Genomic DNA, 16,293 nt, shown 5'->3' with positions numbered 1-16,293 from the left:
CCACATGGGCCAAGCCCCTGCACTGCTGTCTGTGGATCCTACCCTGGGCCACCCTGTTCAGGTTTCCCAAATGCAGGAGGTGCGTTCTACTCAGTAATGGGATGGGCAGCTCTCAGCTCAGTGCCCTTAGTACCCAGGCAGCTTGAGACACTTGCATGGCCACTGGGGTCAGTAACACATGAATGAGCACCCCACCCTCAGGGACAGTGTCAGCCCCAGGACACCAATCCTCATGTTCCAGATCAGAACCTGATCAGTACATTCTTCCTGGAAACACAGAGTCTTATGTTTTATGAACTTGAAAGGTCTGAGCTGTTTTAGATACAAACCAGCTCCTCCCCAGGGCTGAGAGTGCTAACATGCATTGGGAAGTGACCACCAAATTTAGGTGTCCAGCTTCTCAAGGCCTTGAAGTCCACACCTTCTGCTGGCTATGTGGACAGTCTGTTGGCTGTGGAGCTGGTGTGGGCAGGGCAGACCCATACTAGGCAGCCTGGGCTGTGGCTAAGAGGCATTCCCTTGCCTCCTCTGCTGGGGGAACCCAAGAGACTGAGCTCTGCTTTAGCTCTGCCACTTTCCACCTGTGTGACCTCAGACAAGCCAGTAAACCTTTTGGAACTTCATCTTCCCTACTCAGTTCAGAGGGTTTTGGTGAAGATGAAACGAGATCATGAATACAGAAGCCACCTTACACATTCTAAGGTGCTCTCCACATACAGTGAGGGTTATTACTCACTACCCCATTGATGCTTCTTAAAAATACCAGATTCCTGGGTAGGAGGAAGAAAGGAACAGATAGGGTGGCAGTGAGTAGCACACCACTGTAGATGGAACTCCTCCTTCCTTCCCATCACTGCCTCTTCTACAGCCGAGGAGGAATGACAGTCATTCATGAAACTCTGTGCCAGCCGTGGGGCCAGCACTTTCATACCAGGTGTTCTCAAATTGCCCTGGAGAGATGTCCTCTGGGGTTGGGATACTAGAATTCAAGTTCCAGTTCTGCCATTTCCTAACTGTGGGATCTTGGGCAAGGTCCTTACCTCTCCAGGCTGTTATCTCATCTGTATAATAAGGGGATGCACGGTATCCCTCTCATAGAATTGCTCTGAGAACTACATGAAGTAATGAGTCAAGATCCTAGAACAGCACCCAGTATATAGAAGTGCTCAGAAAATGGTGGCAGCCATTGTTGTCATCGTTATGTTTTTATTGTTGCTGATGGTTTGTTGCTGTTCTGCCTCTGACCCCATCTTTGAGCCAGACCTTGCCACTATAAGCCTGGTCTCTGGGGTCGGGTACTGATAAGCAGACCGGGGCTAGTGTGGAGGACAGGGAGCCGTTCTCACAGACTTCCCATTCGTGTTGCACAGCCTTCGGACGCTGACTGGGACGACGTGTGGGACCAGTTTGATGAGCGGCGGTATCTGAATGCCAAAAAGTGGCGCGTTGGTGACGACCCCTATAAGCTGTATGCTTTCAACCAGCGGGAGAGTGAGCGGATCTCCAGCAATCGGGCCATCCCGGACACTCGCCATCTGAGGTACCTCCTCCTCCTCCTACTCTGTTACCCCCGCAGTCAAAAGAGATCAACAGCAGGCTTGATTTGGGGCCTACTGTGTGCAGCGCCCAGTGCTAAGAACTGGGTTGGACCATCTGCGGCTGGTTGGACACTAAAGGGATTTGGATTTGGTGATTGACCCTGTCTTTGTTGCCTACTGCTTACTGCTGAGAGCCATCCCAAACCCTCCAATTCCCACCAGGAGGTTGGGGGCAGGGGTGGCCTCTTTCACTGTAACCTGCTCCTCACCCTAGGGATCATTTGACACGAACCCATAGAGCACCAAAAACACTATAGCCAAGGCCTGTTTTTCCCTGGCAGATTCCCACACCCAGGCCTGGGTTCCAAAGTAGGGGAAGACAGGATGATCAGATCCTGGGGCAGGTAGGTGGATGATGTCTTCTGTGACTGGGAGAGAGCCTTCCTGTGCCAGCCCTTGAACATTTTGCCATGTGAGAAGAGGAGCCAGCTTGCCATTGGTTCTTCTGTCTGCCTGTGGAGGGGCTCGTTCACACAGCTCCATCCTGCCAGCCTTTAGTCAGGCCATGCCTTCAGTAGGTTGCAGAGATCAGGCCTGGAGCTACGTAGAAAGCTTTGTTTCCCAGCAAGAAGAGGCTTTGTGAAGACTTTCTGCCTCACAACCAACCCTTTTTAGAGTCATAGCAGCCCTTATGCACCCTGGTGAGATCTGGTAATCAGGTTCAATCTCAGTCCCAGCTCCTCCGCTCACGGGCTCCTGGCCTCCAAACTGGGGGCCCAGAAATGCCAAAGACCTGTGTTGGCCTTTCTTGTCTGCTGCAGGAACTTGACTTTGCATCAGCCTTAAATATCAGACTGGCATGCTGAGAGGCTGTGGTACTGGTGTTAGCTTCTTAGCCTCTTATATTTGTCTGGGTCCATGGGTACTCACATTGTGGAAACAGGGGTTTATGAGCAGAAGAGCAAGAATTTTCATGACTTATGAGGCTGATTCCTCTGGCAGTTCTTAAGTTGGTACCCTGTGAAGGCTGGCGGACTCCATGTCCCCAACTAGGTTGCACTACTCAGAAACCTTGCCTTCTACAGCATGTATGCTTTGGAATGACTCAGCCAGTCCTTATTAATCACTATCATTGCCAAAAGCAGCTGAAGTCTTGGTTTCCCTATGAATATAGCAAGGGGGGTGAACTAGATGATATTACAGCTTCTTCTAACTCTGACTTTCTGTGAATTTAACTCTCCCCTTGAGGGACCCATGAGACTCTGCCTTAGCAGCAGTTCCTGGCAGTCCCCTACTGCCAGAGACCAGAGACCCTGCTTACTCCCTTCTGCTGGCCTGAAAGCGTCTGAAAGTCAGAGTCTTGTATTATTTCTGTTTAAATTCCTGGGCACTTGTCCTACTCCTTGGCATCTGAGAGAATTTTATTTAAATGTTAGGCTATTGTATTTCCCTGAGCAGAAACTGCATGTAGGAGAGATGGGAAGAGGGAGCAGACAGGAGACAGGAGCCTGAGAAGCTCCACTGGGTCTTAGGCAGGTGGACCCTTGTCCTGAGTCCAGAGGCCAGGGCTTTCTTGAGGGGCAAAGGGAGGTCTCCTAGCCAGGAAAGTTGCTGGCGCATCTGGATGACAGCCCCCTGAGAGACACCTGCGACTGCTCCCACCTGCAGAAAGAAGGCAACAAGTAATTCACTGAGTAGGCAGGTACGTGGGGGTACTCCGAGCAGGACTAGTTTCTGCACTTTCCTTCTTCTACCATTTAGAGGCAGAAACTAACATTTTGCAAGGGCTGGGCATATGTGGTGGTAGGTGATGAAGAACTGAGCCTGTTTCCAAGGAGCCCAGCTCACAATGTCCAGTTCCAGGGTTTGCACCTAGCCCAGTGTGTTCCATCTGTTAAGAAAGTGTGATCTGCTGGGATTACAGCAAGAAGGGAAGAGAGGATTTAGACAGAATGTAGACTCCCTTTGGGAAGACAAAAAGGGAAAGTGTATCAGCCATATATCTGCCTCAGGGCACCAGCCTTGCCCTGTGGGAGCTGGGATTGTGTAACTCAGAGAATTTCAGACTTAAAGAACTTACTCTGAATGTGCATGAAAAGGAAAGGTCAGGCAATTGAGAATGAGGGCAAGCACACTGGGACCAGCAGCCATCTAGGGGTATAGATCACCTACTATGTGCAAATCCCCAGGCCAGCACTGTGAGGGGCCACCAATTGGATCAGCCATCTCCAAGCCAAGTTTAGTCACCATACTGGTGTCACCCTTTTGGTGATGAGAGCTCCAAAGACTGCCAGCAAAGCCCTGTTTTCTTCTTTCAACTGAGCCCTTCTGTCTACGGGATCTCCCACTTCCAGCTCTTGGTTCTCAGGGAAACCTTGACTGTAGGTTGGAGTCATCAGCTATGTCTCTTAATCCTTCTGTGACTCCAGTCTCCCCGTTGTGTCCCAGCTTCATTCTGATGCAATTCCTGGAGTTTGCCTGGCCTTTTGGGCCCTGTCTGCCTCAGATCTGACCAGCTGATGCTGCTGGTGACCTGTGTTTGGGGACCAGGGATTCTCTGCAGCACTACTGACATTTGGAGGTAGATCATACTTTGTCGCAGGGTGTCCTGTGCATTGTAGGCTGTTTAGCAGCATCCCTGGCTTCTACCTACCAGATGCCAGTAGCACACTCCCCAAGTTGTGACAACTAACTATGTCTCCAGACTTTGCCATAGACATCCCCTTGGGGACGAAATTGCAATGAAGATCTCTGCTGTAAATCCAGCCCTGCTTTTTACCTAAGTTCTCAAAAATGAAATGTAAACATGCATTATCAACCCCATCACCAGCAACAGGACAAGGCCAAGCCTTCTTTGTAAAAGCAGAGTTGAATGGAAGGCAGTAACAGCCCAGGGGCTGTTACTGGGATCAGATTGCAATACTGATCCTGGGATCAGATTGCCCTGTTTACAGTCCTGGTTGTGCTGCTGACTAGGAGTAAACTTAAAGTTGCCTAGCTTCTCTGTACCTCGGTTTCCTCTTTTGGAAAATAGGGGTAAAAATCACAATAATGATCCTACCTAATTCAGTTTTTATAAAAAGCAAATAAAACATATATAAAGTATTTACCTACCTAATAGAAAATATTTTTCAAATTCTAGTTGTTGCTATTATTACAGGGTATGTGGGCAGGCTGATACTGAAGGGCCAGGAATGGAAGGAGAGGTCTCTGTCAGAAAACTCAAGATGATCAGGCAAGAGATACAACTAACCCCCAAAGTGAGCACACATCTATACCCCAAGTACCAGGAAAGAGCATCAAGATCACTAAGTTGTCAGGGATGGTGAGGGGGGCAGAGGAGAATAGAGGTGGGTTTCAAGGTCAGGTTCAATTCCAGAGAAATGGGAGTGAGTGGTGTCAAATCCCCATGAGTGTGGGGTGCTGGTCCTTAGCATCTGTCATAGCGTTTCTCAATCCAGGCTTCTTACAAGAATTACCTGGGGTGCTTTCTTTCAGTGCTGATACCCAGATTCCAACCAGCTGAAGTACCTCTTTTCTAAGCTCCCCAGCCAGGGTTAAGAACTACTACTCTAGGTAAGCGCTTCTTAAACTTAAATAGGCAAACAAAGAACCCCTCTGAGGATCTTGTTAAAATCTGATTTAGTACATCTGAGATGGGGCCCGAGTGTCTGCATTTCTAACAAGCTCCCAGGTCGTACCAACGCCGCTGGTCCATGAATCACACTTTGAATAGCAGGGACTTACAACAACCATTCTCAAATTCTGGTTCCCCAAACCAGCAGGCCACCAACATCAGCATCACTTGGGAACTTGTTAGAAACACAAACTCTTAGGTTTCACCCAGAGCTACGGGGTCAGAAACTCTGGGGTGGAGTGCAGCGATCTGAACTGATTGCGTCTGGGCAAGAGCTACAGGTGATTCTAATGCCGGCTCGAGTTTAGAAACCACAGAACACCAGCTTGTACCTGTGGCTTATTTTTGTAACCCAGGTAAAGTTCATAGGTGGGATTGGTGCGGCCAAAAGGCTGAGGGTCTGAGTAGAGAGTAGAGGCCCTGGAATAAGGCCACCACCTCCCAACACACTACAGCCCTCTCCATTTCTCCACTGACATGACTTCTGTTTCTGGCCCTGCAAGACTTTGGCCTCTCTGATTCCTTCTTGCCCCTCCCTCCTTTCCCAGTTCCTTCATTCACAGGCTCCATGTCCTGCCATCCTCCTAGCAATTGGTGTCACCTCTACCGAGAAGCTCCTATAGTGGGGTCACTCCTGGCCCCTTTGCCATTGGCCCACTCTGGACTTCTGGTTCCTTGAGGATACCCAATCACATTGATACAGTCTTTGCCCCTGCTGGGCCTCCTTTGTGTTCCCATCATGACTTGCAGCTAAGGTCCTACTGATATCAGTTGCCCTCTGGGGTAACACGCTGAGCATCTCCCACAGTGCTTTCCTTGTGTGTGATAGGAATTCAATAAATGTTGAACAAATGAAAGGGAGGATAAGACTGGAAAGGCAATTGGCCACCCTCTCCCACCTGCTGTATGTGTAGCGAGGAAAAGAGGAGCTAAAGGAAGCCCCTTCTCATCACCCTTCGATCCTCAGGGGCCTCGTAGAAGGAATCAGAATAGACTCTGAGTTAAAGGAAAAATGCTTTTCCCTTAAAGAGTTCTCATTACTGAAAAAAGAAGGGTGAAGAAACTGCATGTGGGAGGGGTCTGAGCTTATTAAATTTGCTTCCAATTTTCTTACCACAGTAATTGGATTCTGATTTATAGGATGCGTTTGGACAGCGCCTGAAACAGAGAACTATTAGCTGAGCATTAGAGCAAGTGCTGCCAGGAGGGCGGGTGTTGGGGTGAGCAGTTCAGAAATCTGAAGATGCTGCATGACGGAGGAGGCAGCAGGTGGGTGAGGAGGGGGAGAAAGGAGGAAGGCTGTAGAAGTTTTGCCCAGCAGGCAGCTGTGCTGATTGAATCCCCAGGTGCACCGGCGGTGTGGACCCCTTATAAGCAAGCCATGCAGGGCACCATGTGATTTAAAAAAGCCTAGAGAGGCTTGGGGGCTTAATTTCCCTATATCTGGAATGGAAGCTAGTAGCCATTTTTCTTTTAGTTCTTCGCCCATGAAGTCCATGATATTTTGTAAGAGACAGTCCAGTCTATGTGGAATGTGAGATAGCAGAGAGCAGGAGTAGAAGGAGCTAAGACAGGGACAGGCTTTGAGCCTTTCCCAGGATTTCCAGGGTCCGTTGGCGGTGGGCACTGAGTGACGCTACATCCAGTATGGTTCAAAAGGTAAGTTCTACAGCTTCGCAGACATGCCCTGCTCATTCGTGCTTGGGGTTAACGGCCTTCCCGTGCCCACCACACCCCTTACACGTGTTTGATGTGATCTTCACTGCTGAGATGGAAACCTCTGTCATCAGCCTGTAGACATGCATGTCTCTGCTGCAGCCTGGTTCTCTCATCCCTAGTCTCAGGCTAGGTGACAAGGCAAGAACAAGGTACCCCTCAGTGGCTTTCAGCATATCCCTGCTCCTCTCAGCCTCATTTCTCAGTTGCGAAATAAAGGTGTTGAACTGACTAACCTCGAAGCTTCATCATTCCTCAAGTCTCCACACAATTATAGATGAATCCTTTCTTCCATTTATAGTCTCTTCATTCCAGATATATACACATACGCTGGCCCCCACTCACCTCAGTTGAACAAAACATGGAGCTTGCCTGGGGACATCCTAGCTCCAACTTGCCCTCATGAGGTCGACAATTGTGTTAACACAGAGGAGAGCCTTCTTTTCCAGGTCACTGCTTAAGTCCCAGTGAGATCATGAAGATGAATAAAATGGGGCTACATGTACTGGGGGTGAGAGGTAGGTGATGTGCTTTAACTATCGAATTCACTGTAAAGAACAGACAACTTCTGGCTGAAGTGAGTCTGAGATGATTGTCCAGAGGAGTTCTGCTATTTATATATTAGGTTGGTGCAAAAGTAATTGCGTTTTTTGCCATTACCTTTAGTGGCAAAAACCGCAATTGCATTTTAATACGATAGAGAACTATTAGCCACAATTACATTTCAATACATAAAGCATTGACTGGTCCAGCAAGTAGTCCTCATTTTCCAGTTGTCCCACTTCCATCCCATCACCCATTCTGGTGACAACAGCTGGATTTGCTATTATCCAAGTGGTACATGAAACATCTGGCAGACAAGTAGCCACAAATAGAGACACACCCCTCCAGGAGGGAGGGAATATTTTGATAAAGCATATGTGTGTGCTTACTAGCAGTGCCTATTATGGGGTTGCTTTGCTTGCAGAGAGCAGGGGTCAGGGTGGACTGAGCTCGTGAGCTATGGGCTGAAAGCTCTACCTGAGGAAGCCTCATTGGGTCACCTCTGCCTGGCTTGGCTTGGTCTGTGTGTTTTCTTCCGCATATTCTCCCAGCCTTTGTTCAGTGCGGTGCTAAATGGCTCAGACAGTGGGGCGCCCATCACTTGCCTGGAGGGAAAATTCCACACTTTGATACATCCCACCAGGAAGACATTTTTCCTTGGCTCCTTTTCCTCCTGGGAAATGAGGGGGCAGTGGCCCAGCCTCTCGTAGCAATTCTCCCTCCTTCTATTTACTCAGTTGGAATGGCTGCCAAAGATCATCATTTCTCTCCTTGTACTCGTCACTTAGCAGTAATAGGATAAAAATCTTTACAGCTGGAATGGCAAAGCATAAATGTTCATATTGCCTCAGAGTCAAGGCTATTCCACTAGCTCAGCACAGCGTTAGTGATTCCACACCATGCAGCCATGGGGAGGTGAGGGAGAGCCCATCACAGATACTTAGCTTTTGCAAACAAGCTAGTCCCCTCTGTGACATTCTGGTCCCCCCATGCGCCACTTTTCAATACAGGATATGAGCCTGTTGATGGTGGGCCTAAGTGCCTTCACTCCAGAGCATCTCTGAGTTTGATCTCTGAGTCACTCCAGAGCATCTCCTCCTCTAGGGGAGGAAGGGAACAGCAGGAAGAGTTGCAGGACATCCTGGAAGTGGCTCTGCAGCAGAACTGTGTCCACAGCCTGGGGCAGTTTGCAGTACCATCTTGCCAGGGTAAGAGGAGAGGAACGACCACAGGGGCTCCTGCCATGTCTGTTTTCTGTGTAGTTAGTTTTGTCTTGGCCACATAGCAAAGCACAGGAGTTAGCAAGGGCCTCTGGGTCAGGATTCCTCCCCAGTCTTGGTCGCCTGATTTCCTTGAATCCTGATCTGCAGGCCCCTCCTGCTGTTCTTTGAGTGCCTATGTTTTTGAGTTTCTGGGAGATTTCCCAAAGGGGTAACTCTTCAGACTTCAAAGGGGACCAGTCAACAATACGGATGAGAATTCATCTAAGCTGCCTTAGCTTAATTTATTTTCTTGCACCTTGTTTCTTAGTGAATTCCTGCTACGTTGACCTTGCATTGTACATTTCATTCATTCATTCATTCATTCACTCAGTCATTTGCTCATGCCTTTACTCTACACATTTATTGAGCAATTGCCATGCGCCAAGTCCTGTGTTAGGAACTAGTGTGCACTCCCCAGGGACTCATGGCCTAGTGGGAGAAATGGACATGGGACCAATTCCTGATGTTCAAATGTGGATTATGTTAAGGTCATACCCTTGCTGTTGGAGTTAATACACGAATTTCCTGCCCTCAGTGTTCAAGCACCCAGCTCCTGCCCTGTCCCTGGTTTGGGTGTAGTTATTTCCATCTTGGCCATGTAGCACAGCACAGGAGTTAGGAACTGTCCTGTGAAAAAGACAAAATAGCATTAGGCTGGCCTGTGAAGGAGAAGGAATTTACACGTGGCTGGGAGGCAGAGGCTTTTGGAAGGAGATGGCGTGGGCTGCAGTTAGTGTGCTGGTGAGTGGGGCATGTAGGATTTTACCAGGTAGTAGGCATTTCAAGTTGAGGGAAAAGCATAAGGAAATGTGAGGAGATAGAAGAGCCAGTGTTTTATAGGAGTAAGCCCAGTTACTTAGGGTGTGGAATGATGGAGGGGAGGAATGGGGGAGAATATTCTGGAAGATAACCTGGGGACATGTGGCAAAGTCTTGAATTCAGGATAAGGAGATTAGAGTTTATTCAGTAAACCCTGGAATGCTTCCATGTTCACGCTGTCACTGCCTCATTGTCACAGCAACCCTGGGAGATGCCCTAAGTAACACATTCCTGGCTAGCACCACAGCCAGGAGGAAGCCAAAATGTGAAGGAGCAAAGCAGTACCAGGCAGGAGTGGTGCCCCCACCCCAAGGCTGGACAACTGTCCCAAACAAAGTGCAGGCTGAACAGGCGGCTGGCCTGGGAGCTAGAGCCTGATATGGGAACTTGGCCTGAAAGCATTTTCATCCTCAGGGTGGGGGCATTGGATCTTCCACTGGGGAGTTCGTTCTGAAGCAAGGCAGGAACAGTGAGAAGCAGGAGCCAGTCTTAGGGGAGAAGGAGCTGGTAGGGCCTGGAAAAGGAGTCTGTCCTTTATCCCCAGACTCACTGCTGGGTTTCCAGACTGAGCACCAGTGTGGGCTGCACAAACTTGAGCAGAACAGCAAGACTAGAGGATTAACCGCACACCTAGGTCAGGGGATCCGGGCTCAGAGAGGTTAGGAGGCTTGTCCAGGGTCACACAGCTAGTCCGTGCTTGGCTGAAGTGCAAAATCAATTTTTCAGATTGTGGGTCCATATATTTTATTTTATTTTGTCACAAACATAGAACTTATTATTATGTCTAAAGTTCACTGAGAGAGAGAGAAAGTGTGTGTGTGTGTGTGTGTGTGTGTGTGTGTGTGTGTGTGTGTTTGACTTGTGATTTAGGGCAAAGAGAAGAGGTGATAGATGAGGATTCTGGGTTTCCTAATTAAGATAGTTTGATTATTATATTTTAGCTTTGCCCGGAGGTACTAAAATAATACATTTCAGCCATCTAATTCAATAAATAGTGTCATCTGGTGTTCTGCTCTCTGGGCCAAATGCCTGTGGGCAGGTAACCCAAGAAGAACCTTGTGTGGCTTTGAAAGGTACCAAGTGGTCTTTGTTCTGGAGATAGATTTCCCTTCTCCCTCCCTAAGTTTGCCTCCTACATTTCACATTACCTGGGGAACGAAGGCAGGGAAAAGAGATGTGGAAAGAGATGTAGAGATATTTTCAATGCCCAGGATGGAAAACTGATTTGGATTAAATATTTGCGAGGAATAATTCATTCTACAAGTTATTGAGTCTAAGACTATTAGGTATAGATCAGTTAAAAACAACAACAACAACAACAACAAAACAACAACAACAAAAAGCCAGACTGAAAGTTTGCCCTCATGGAATTTGAATGCCCCCAGTGAATAAATCCCCCAGGTGGACAAGTGGGAACTACCTTACTCCCCTCCCCAGGCCTACTAGTACCTCCCCACCTTACAGATCACTTTCCACAGGAGGCATGACCCCTTAAGTTAGCCTTGAAAATAAGCCCTGGCCCATGAACTCAGGGTTTCAGTAACACCAAGGGCAATGTAGTATCAGTTCTCTCTCCTCTGAATTATCTGTCTTTAAAGTACAGAGGAAGAGGGGCGAAGAAGATTCCCTGGATTTGCATTCTGCATTCCGGGTGTGCTCTCCTCCGTGTTATGGGGAACACAGGAGGAGTGGAAAAGACAATGCTGTTGAGTTTGGCTGCAGCTTTTGTCTATTTCATGAGCTTTCCATGTTCCAGTTCAGTGGCTTTTGAAATCTTCCAGCACAAGCAAAATCTGCCCCAACACCAGAAACTCTCTTCATCTTTTCTCAAGGAAATCTTTTATTGAAATATAACATACATATGGAAAAGTACACCCCTCCTGCAGGCACATCTTGAAGAATTTTTCCAAAGAGAACACACCTATTTCCTGCATCAAGTGTCTACATCAGGTTAAAGAATATTCTCAGTTTGCCAGGAGCCACTCTTTTGCCCATGCCCCATCAGAATCCTTCATGGCTACCTTGTCTTCAAAAGCTGTAGATTAATGATTAATCTACAAGATTAATGCTTGGTTTTGAACTTTATGTAAATGGGATTACATAGTATGTACTCTTGTGTATCTGGCTTCCCTCAAAGTTCCATGCATGAAACTCAGCCACATTTTGCAAGACACAGTTTGTTCATTCTCATTGCTGTGTAGTATTCCTTTATATGAATGTATTACAATTTCTATATCTACTCAACTATCAATGCTCATTTGGGGTTTTTCTAGCTTGGCTTTTATGGCTAGAGCTCCTATGATTAAGCTTCTACTTGTCTTTTGGTGAACGGGCATATGTGTTTCTGTAGGCTGTACCCCTAGAAGCTTTTGTAGATATCATTAAATATTTAATGAAGTGCTTATAGCAGAGTCCCTGTTACTCCAAGTCCTCGTTATCAATCACTTGCTATCGTCTGTCTCTTTCATTTTTGCCTGCCGGGAGGCTGAGTAGTGATGTCTTATTGTGGTTTAAATTTGCCTCTCCCTGCTGATCAATGAAGTGGCACACATTTTCCTAAGTTTCTGAACCATTTGCATGCCCGAGCAAGCATTGTGCCCCTTCTCTCTGCATCTGTCTATGCCTTTTGCTCAAGAACCAAGCACAGAGGGCCTGGTTCTCAGTCCCCCCCTCAGTAACCTGCCTTTCTTCTGGTTATTTTTTGCCATTTTGTCCAGTATTTTGAGACAGCGTGATAAAGTAAGGGGAAAAAATAACTGTCCTGAGCCTGAGAGGATGCATACCCTTTCTAAGATACTGCCTAACAATGCCTTCAGCTCCCTGTCTGTTTCCTCCCATGTAAGATGGGAGAAATAAGCCGGAGATGCTTATTAAGGTCATTTCCAGCTCTGTCTGCTGGTTTGAAAAGACTTCTGCCAGTAAGAGCATGCAGGAACTGGCTTAGGATCTAAGTAAGTTGGACGCTATTTCCAGAAACATGAAGCCCTCCTGCTCGGCAGTGCCGCCCCTCCCCCTGCCCTGGATCACTCTTTCCCCTCGCATACTTCCCTTCCTAACAGGACTCCAGGGCCCCACAGAGCATCAGAGCCCTTTTTATTGCCACCTTGTCCATTTCTTCATGCGGGCCTTCTCCACCCTCTCATGCCTTCCACGCAGTGCAGGTCACTAGACCTCTCCCAGCTTGAGGTGCACATGTAGGCTGGTTTGACATGTCTTCTCACTTATCTGAAAGCCCCAGACCTGTTAAACACAGCAATAGCAGAGCTGCTTGCTCCTGGAGTTGGCACATCATGTAGAAGGCAGCTTGACTGCAAACATTGGTGACCTGCCCACATTTTTCAGTCTAGAATAAGGAGCTGGAACACACAGATGTCTTCTCTTTAAAACTTGGATCACTGTCAAGTTCCATTACCATTTGCCCCCAAGTGCTTCAAAGAACCACTGGCTCTTATGATATAACACATGTGCCTCTACTGCCAGGAAGAAACAGGGCTGGTAGGATTGGCTTGAGGAAATTTCAAGGAGGCTCTGTGCTGGGCCCAAGGTCCTGGGGCAATTCCTACAGGAGAGGATGAACCATGCAGTAAGCCCTTAGAGTAAGACTCTTCATGCCCTATATTTCTTTCTCCCAGCCTGGAGTGAAGTGGCCTGATCTTAGCTCACTGCAACCTCCTCCCCGGCAGGTTCAAGCAGTTTTCCTGCCTCAGCCTCCTGAGTAGCTGGGATTTTAGACACCTGTCACCAAGCCCAGCTAATTTTTGTATTTTTAGTAGAGATGGGGTGTCGCCATGTTGGCCAGGCTGGTCTCGAACTCCTGACCTCAGGTGATCCGCCCGCCTCGGCCTCCCAAAGTGCTAGAAATACAGGTTTGAGCCACCGTGCCCGGCCCATGCCTTGTATTTCTATAGGACTTCACGAAGTACTTTCTCATCTCTTTCTCTTGTCCTCAGTAGCCCTTTGGGTAAAGAGGTCATTGCCATTTCACAGAGAAGGAAGCTGAGACCCAGGCAACATAACTGGTTGACTAAGTTCCTGGGCTAGGTCTCCTAGCGCTGTGAGCTTTGACATACAACATCTCATTTACTAGCTGGACCATGGGTGAGTTACTCAAACTCCTAGAGACTCCATTTCTTCATCTGTAAAATGGGAATAATAATGGTCCTCAGGGTGAGGTAAAATGATTGATGTCAAATGCTGAGCCTCATCTTTAACCTCTAGTAAGCACTTGGTGGCTGTTTACTAGCTGTGGCCCTGAGTAGTCAAGTTAGTACTGGCATCAGGAGGGCAGCTGGGGCCTGCCGCAGTCACCCAGGCAAGAGGGGGCATCAGGACCAGCAATAGTTCTGGCTTTATCATCTTTCCCGCTGCTCTGCAGCTGTAAGCCAAAGCAGGTCTGGGAGGCAGGGCAGACAGGTAACAGGTCCAGGGGTGGAGAAATGGGAGATGTGGATGAATGTGGAGAGGTCCTGGCTCTGCACCCTGCTCCCCAGCTCTGAGTCGGGGTGCTGCGGCTCACGTGAATCACAGTGGAGCTGAGAACAAGGTGGGCTGTGTGCAGGGCATGTAGGCAGGGAAGTCCTTGGAGAGCTCTGGGCCTCAGCCTTGGCTCCTGGTGCTGAATGTCCCACTTGCCTGAATGTCAGACTTACTTTAAAAACTGGAAAGCAAAATGAGCAAGGAGGCGACTGCAATGCCACGTCTGGTAAAATTTGTGCTTGCAAGATACTGGGGATGGAAGCCACCAGAGGGAGTGATTTAGAGCCAGGGGTCAGCAACTGCAAAATGTGTTTGACAAGAGATGAAAAGAGCAGGAGAGATGACAGCTGGGTGGGGGCTGCCGTGGAAGGGAGACCTCTGAGCCGAGGGTGGTAGACGCGGGATGGAGCTCTGAGGGCCACATGAGGCCCTAGGCAGCTGGCAAAGTAAGCGGAGACCATAGGATGTGATGGAAGTAGGACTCAGCTGGGGACCCTGTGGATCACAGAGCAGTGAGGGTCCCACTGGGCTAGCAAGGGGCAAGATCAGTAAATGTCCTTGAGCTTATCTTTGCTGTCCCTGAGGCAACAAGAGGAACCCCTGATCTCCATGGAAACTTTATTGTATTATCCAAACTGCTCTCCCCTCCTGACCTGTCTGACCCTCATGATAACTGTGGGCTGGCCAGAGCAGGACTGGTGGTTGAGTCTCTTCTGCCTCCCTGCCCCTCCCTATCTCTCCTCCTCGATTCCTCATAAGGTCGCATCATGTACTCCTTGTCCCACACCTGCCTGCCCTGCCTCTCAAGATAGCAAGCACCCTCTTTGCTCCCGTCTGCTTCATCTCAGACCGGGTGCCACCACCCTTCAGACTTTCACCCAAGCCCTGATCTGTGGCATCATCCTGCTCTCCCCCCACCCCCATTTTGTGGTCTCCTCTGATATATCTCTTGCTCCCTAAGATATCTTGCTGCCAAACTCAGCCACTGCCCCCTCTCACCTGGGTAACTGTGATAGGCCCCAGCTGCCCTCCTCACTGGCTCTGGCTTTCTAAATGCAGAAGGATCACTCCTCACTGAAACTCTTCACACGCTGTGGGCACACAGCGCCTGTCTCCACCCCCACCCTGAAGTCAAGGCCACCCCCATCAGGCCATGGCCGGTGCCGACTGTGCTGTGAGGATTCAGGCCTCCTCATCATTGCTGCTTTCTCTGTTCAGGATGCCCTTTTGTGTTTTGGGAGTCTGTGTGGAGGGTCTCCGGGAAGACCGCTTGCCCCTCGGACTGAGTTTGGCAGCCCCTCTGTCCTCCATGCTCACCCTGAGCAGCACCCATTGCTGTGCGTTGCAGACATCAGGTTACTGCTTATCTCCCTTCCAAGCCCCTGAGCAACTAGGGCAGGGATGTTGACTTATCTTTGCATCTCCCGAGCCTAGCATGGTGCCTGGCACTCACACTGTCCATCAGTATCAGCTGAGTGAATAGGGGCCCAAAGAGCACCTCGTGATTCCTTCTCAAGCTACTGAGAATATCAGGGATTGGGAGTGCAGGTGCAGGTAAGCGATTGAATCCTCAGAACAGGAGAAAATCAAACCACAGGAAATTTAAAACCATCCTCGCTCAACAAAGAATTCTCCATGTTCACACATAAATCCAGTGCTACAATTGGCAAACACGTATTGATGATACCATTCCCCTGATGTGTGGGAGGCACCATATATATGTTCTCTCGGTTCATCCTCACAACTTTGCTATGACCGTGGTTTTAGAGATGAAGAAATTGACTCCAGTAGCTTGAATAACTTGTCCATAGGAATTTAAAGAAGTGGAAAAGTGGCCCCTGCCTGCAAGAAGGCAGCAGTTACCTAGGAAGATGGTACAGAGATTTAGAAAGGGGAACAGTCATAGCAGGAGGCCACGTGGAGTGTGGTGGAGGAAGTGATTTCAGCGAAACTGCAGAACAGTGACAGTTTGGGCAGCTGGAGGAGAGAAGGTAACAGAATCTAGGGAGGTTTGTGGAGGTTGTGACTCAGGTACAGTCAAGGGCAGTGACTGGGCTGGTTTAGCAGGGCCAGGAGGCTCCTGCAAGGGAACATGGGGACAGGGTGCTGAAGAGCTAACACGAGGGTGGAGGCCTTGGGATGCTGGTGAAGGTTTAACTCCAGGTGGCTCTGAAGGTTGGGGGAGGCTCCTACAGGGAGAGCAGTGTGTTAGGAAGATGGAAGAGAGAAGGGCTGTGGAGAGGGTGAGTAGGAGTGGTTGGAAGTGATTATTCCACAGGTGGGAAGAATAGTCAGGCAGCTG

The 16,293-nt window shown here is 48.8% G+C and overlaps 1 protein-coding gene across 2 annotated transcripts in view; it reads left to right on the top strand.

Annotated features, from left to right (window-relative positions):
* GALNT14 (polypeptide N-acetylgalactosaminyltransferase 14) overlaps positions 1-16,293 on the top strand; it is a 236,785-nt gene that overhangs the window by 153,591 nt on the left and 66,901 nt on the right. For both annotated transcript variants that reach the window (XM_010360099.2, XM_030921778.1), the window contains exon 2: positions 1,371-1,540. In XM_010360099.2, coding sequence (XP_010358401.1) covers positions 1,371-1,540 — 170 coding nt within the window. The remainder of the gene's footprint in view (positions 1-1,370; positions 1,541-16,293) is intronic.

This window comes from Rhinopithecus roxellana, chromosome 17 (genome assembly GCF_007565055.1).
Source record: "Rhinopithecus roxellana isolate Shanxi Qingling chromosome 17, ASM756505v1, whole genome shotgun sequence".
NCBI lineage: Eukaryota > Metazoa > Chordata > Mammalia > Primates > Cercopithecidae > Rhinopithecus > Rhinopithecus roxellana.
This window is presented reverse-complemented; position numbering and strand designations above follow the sequence as displayed.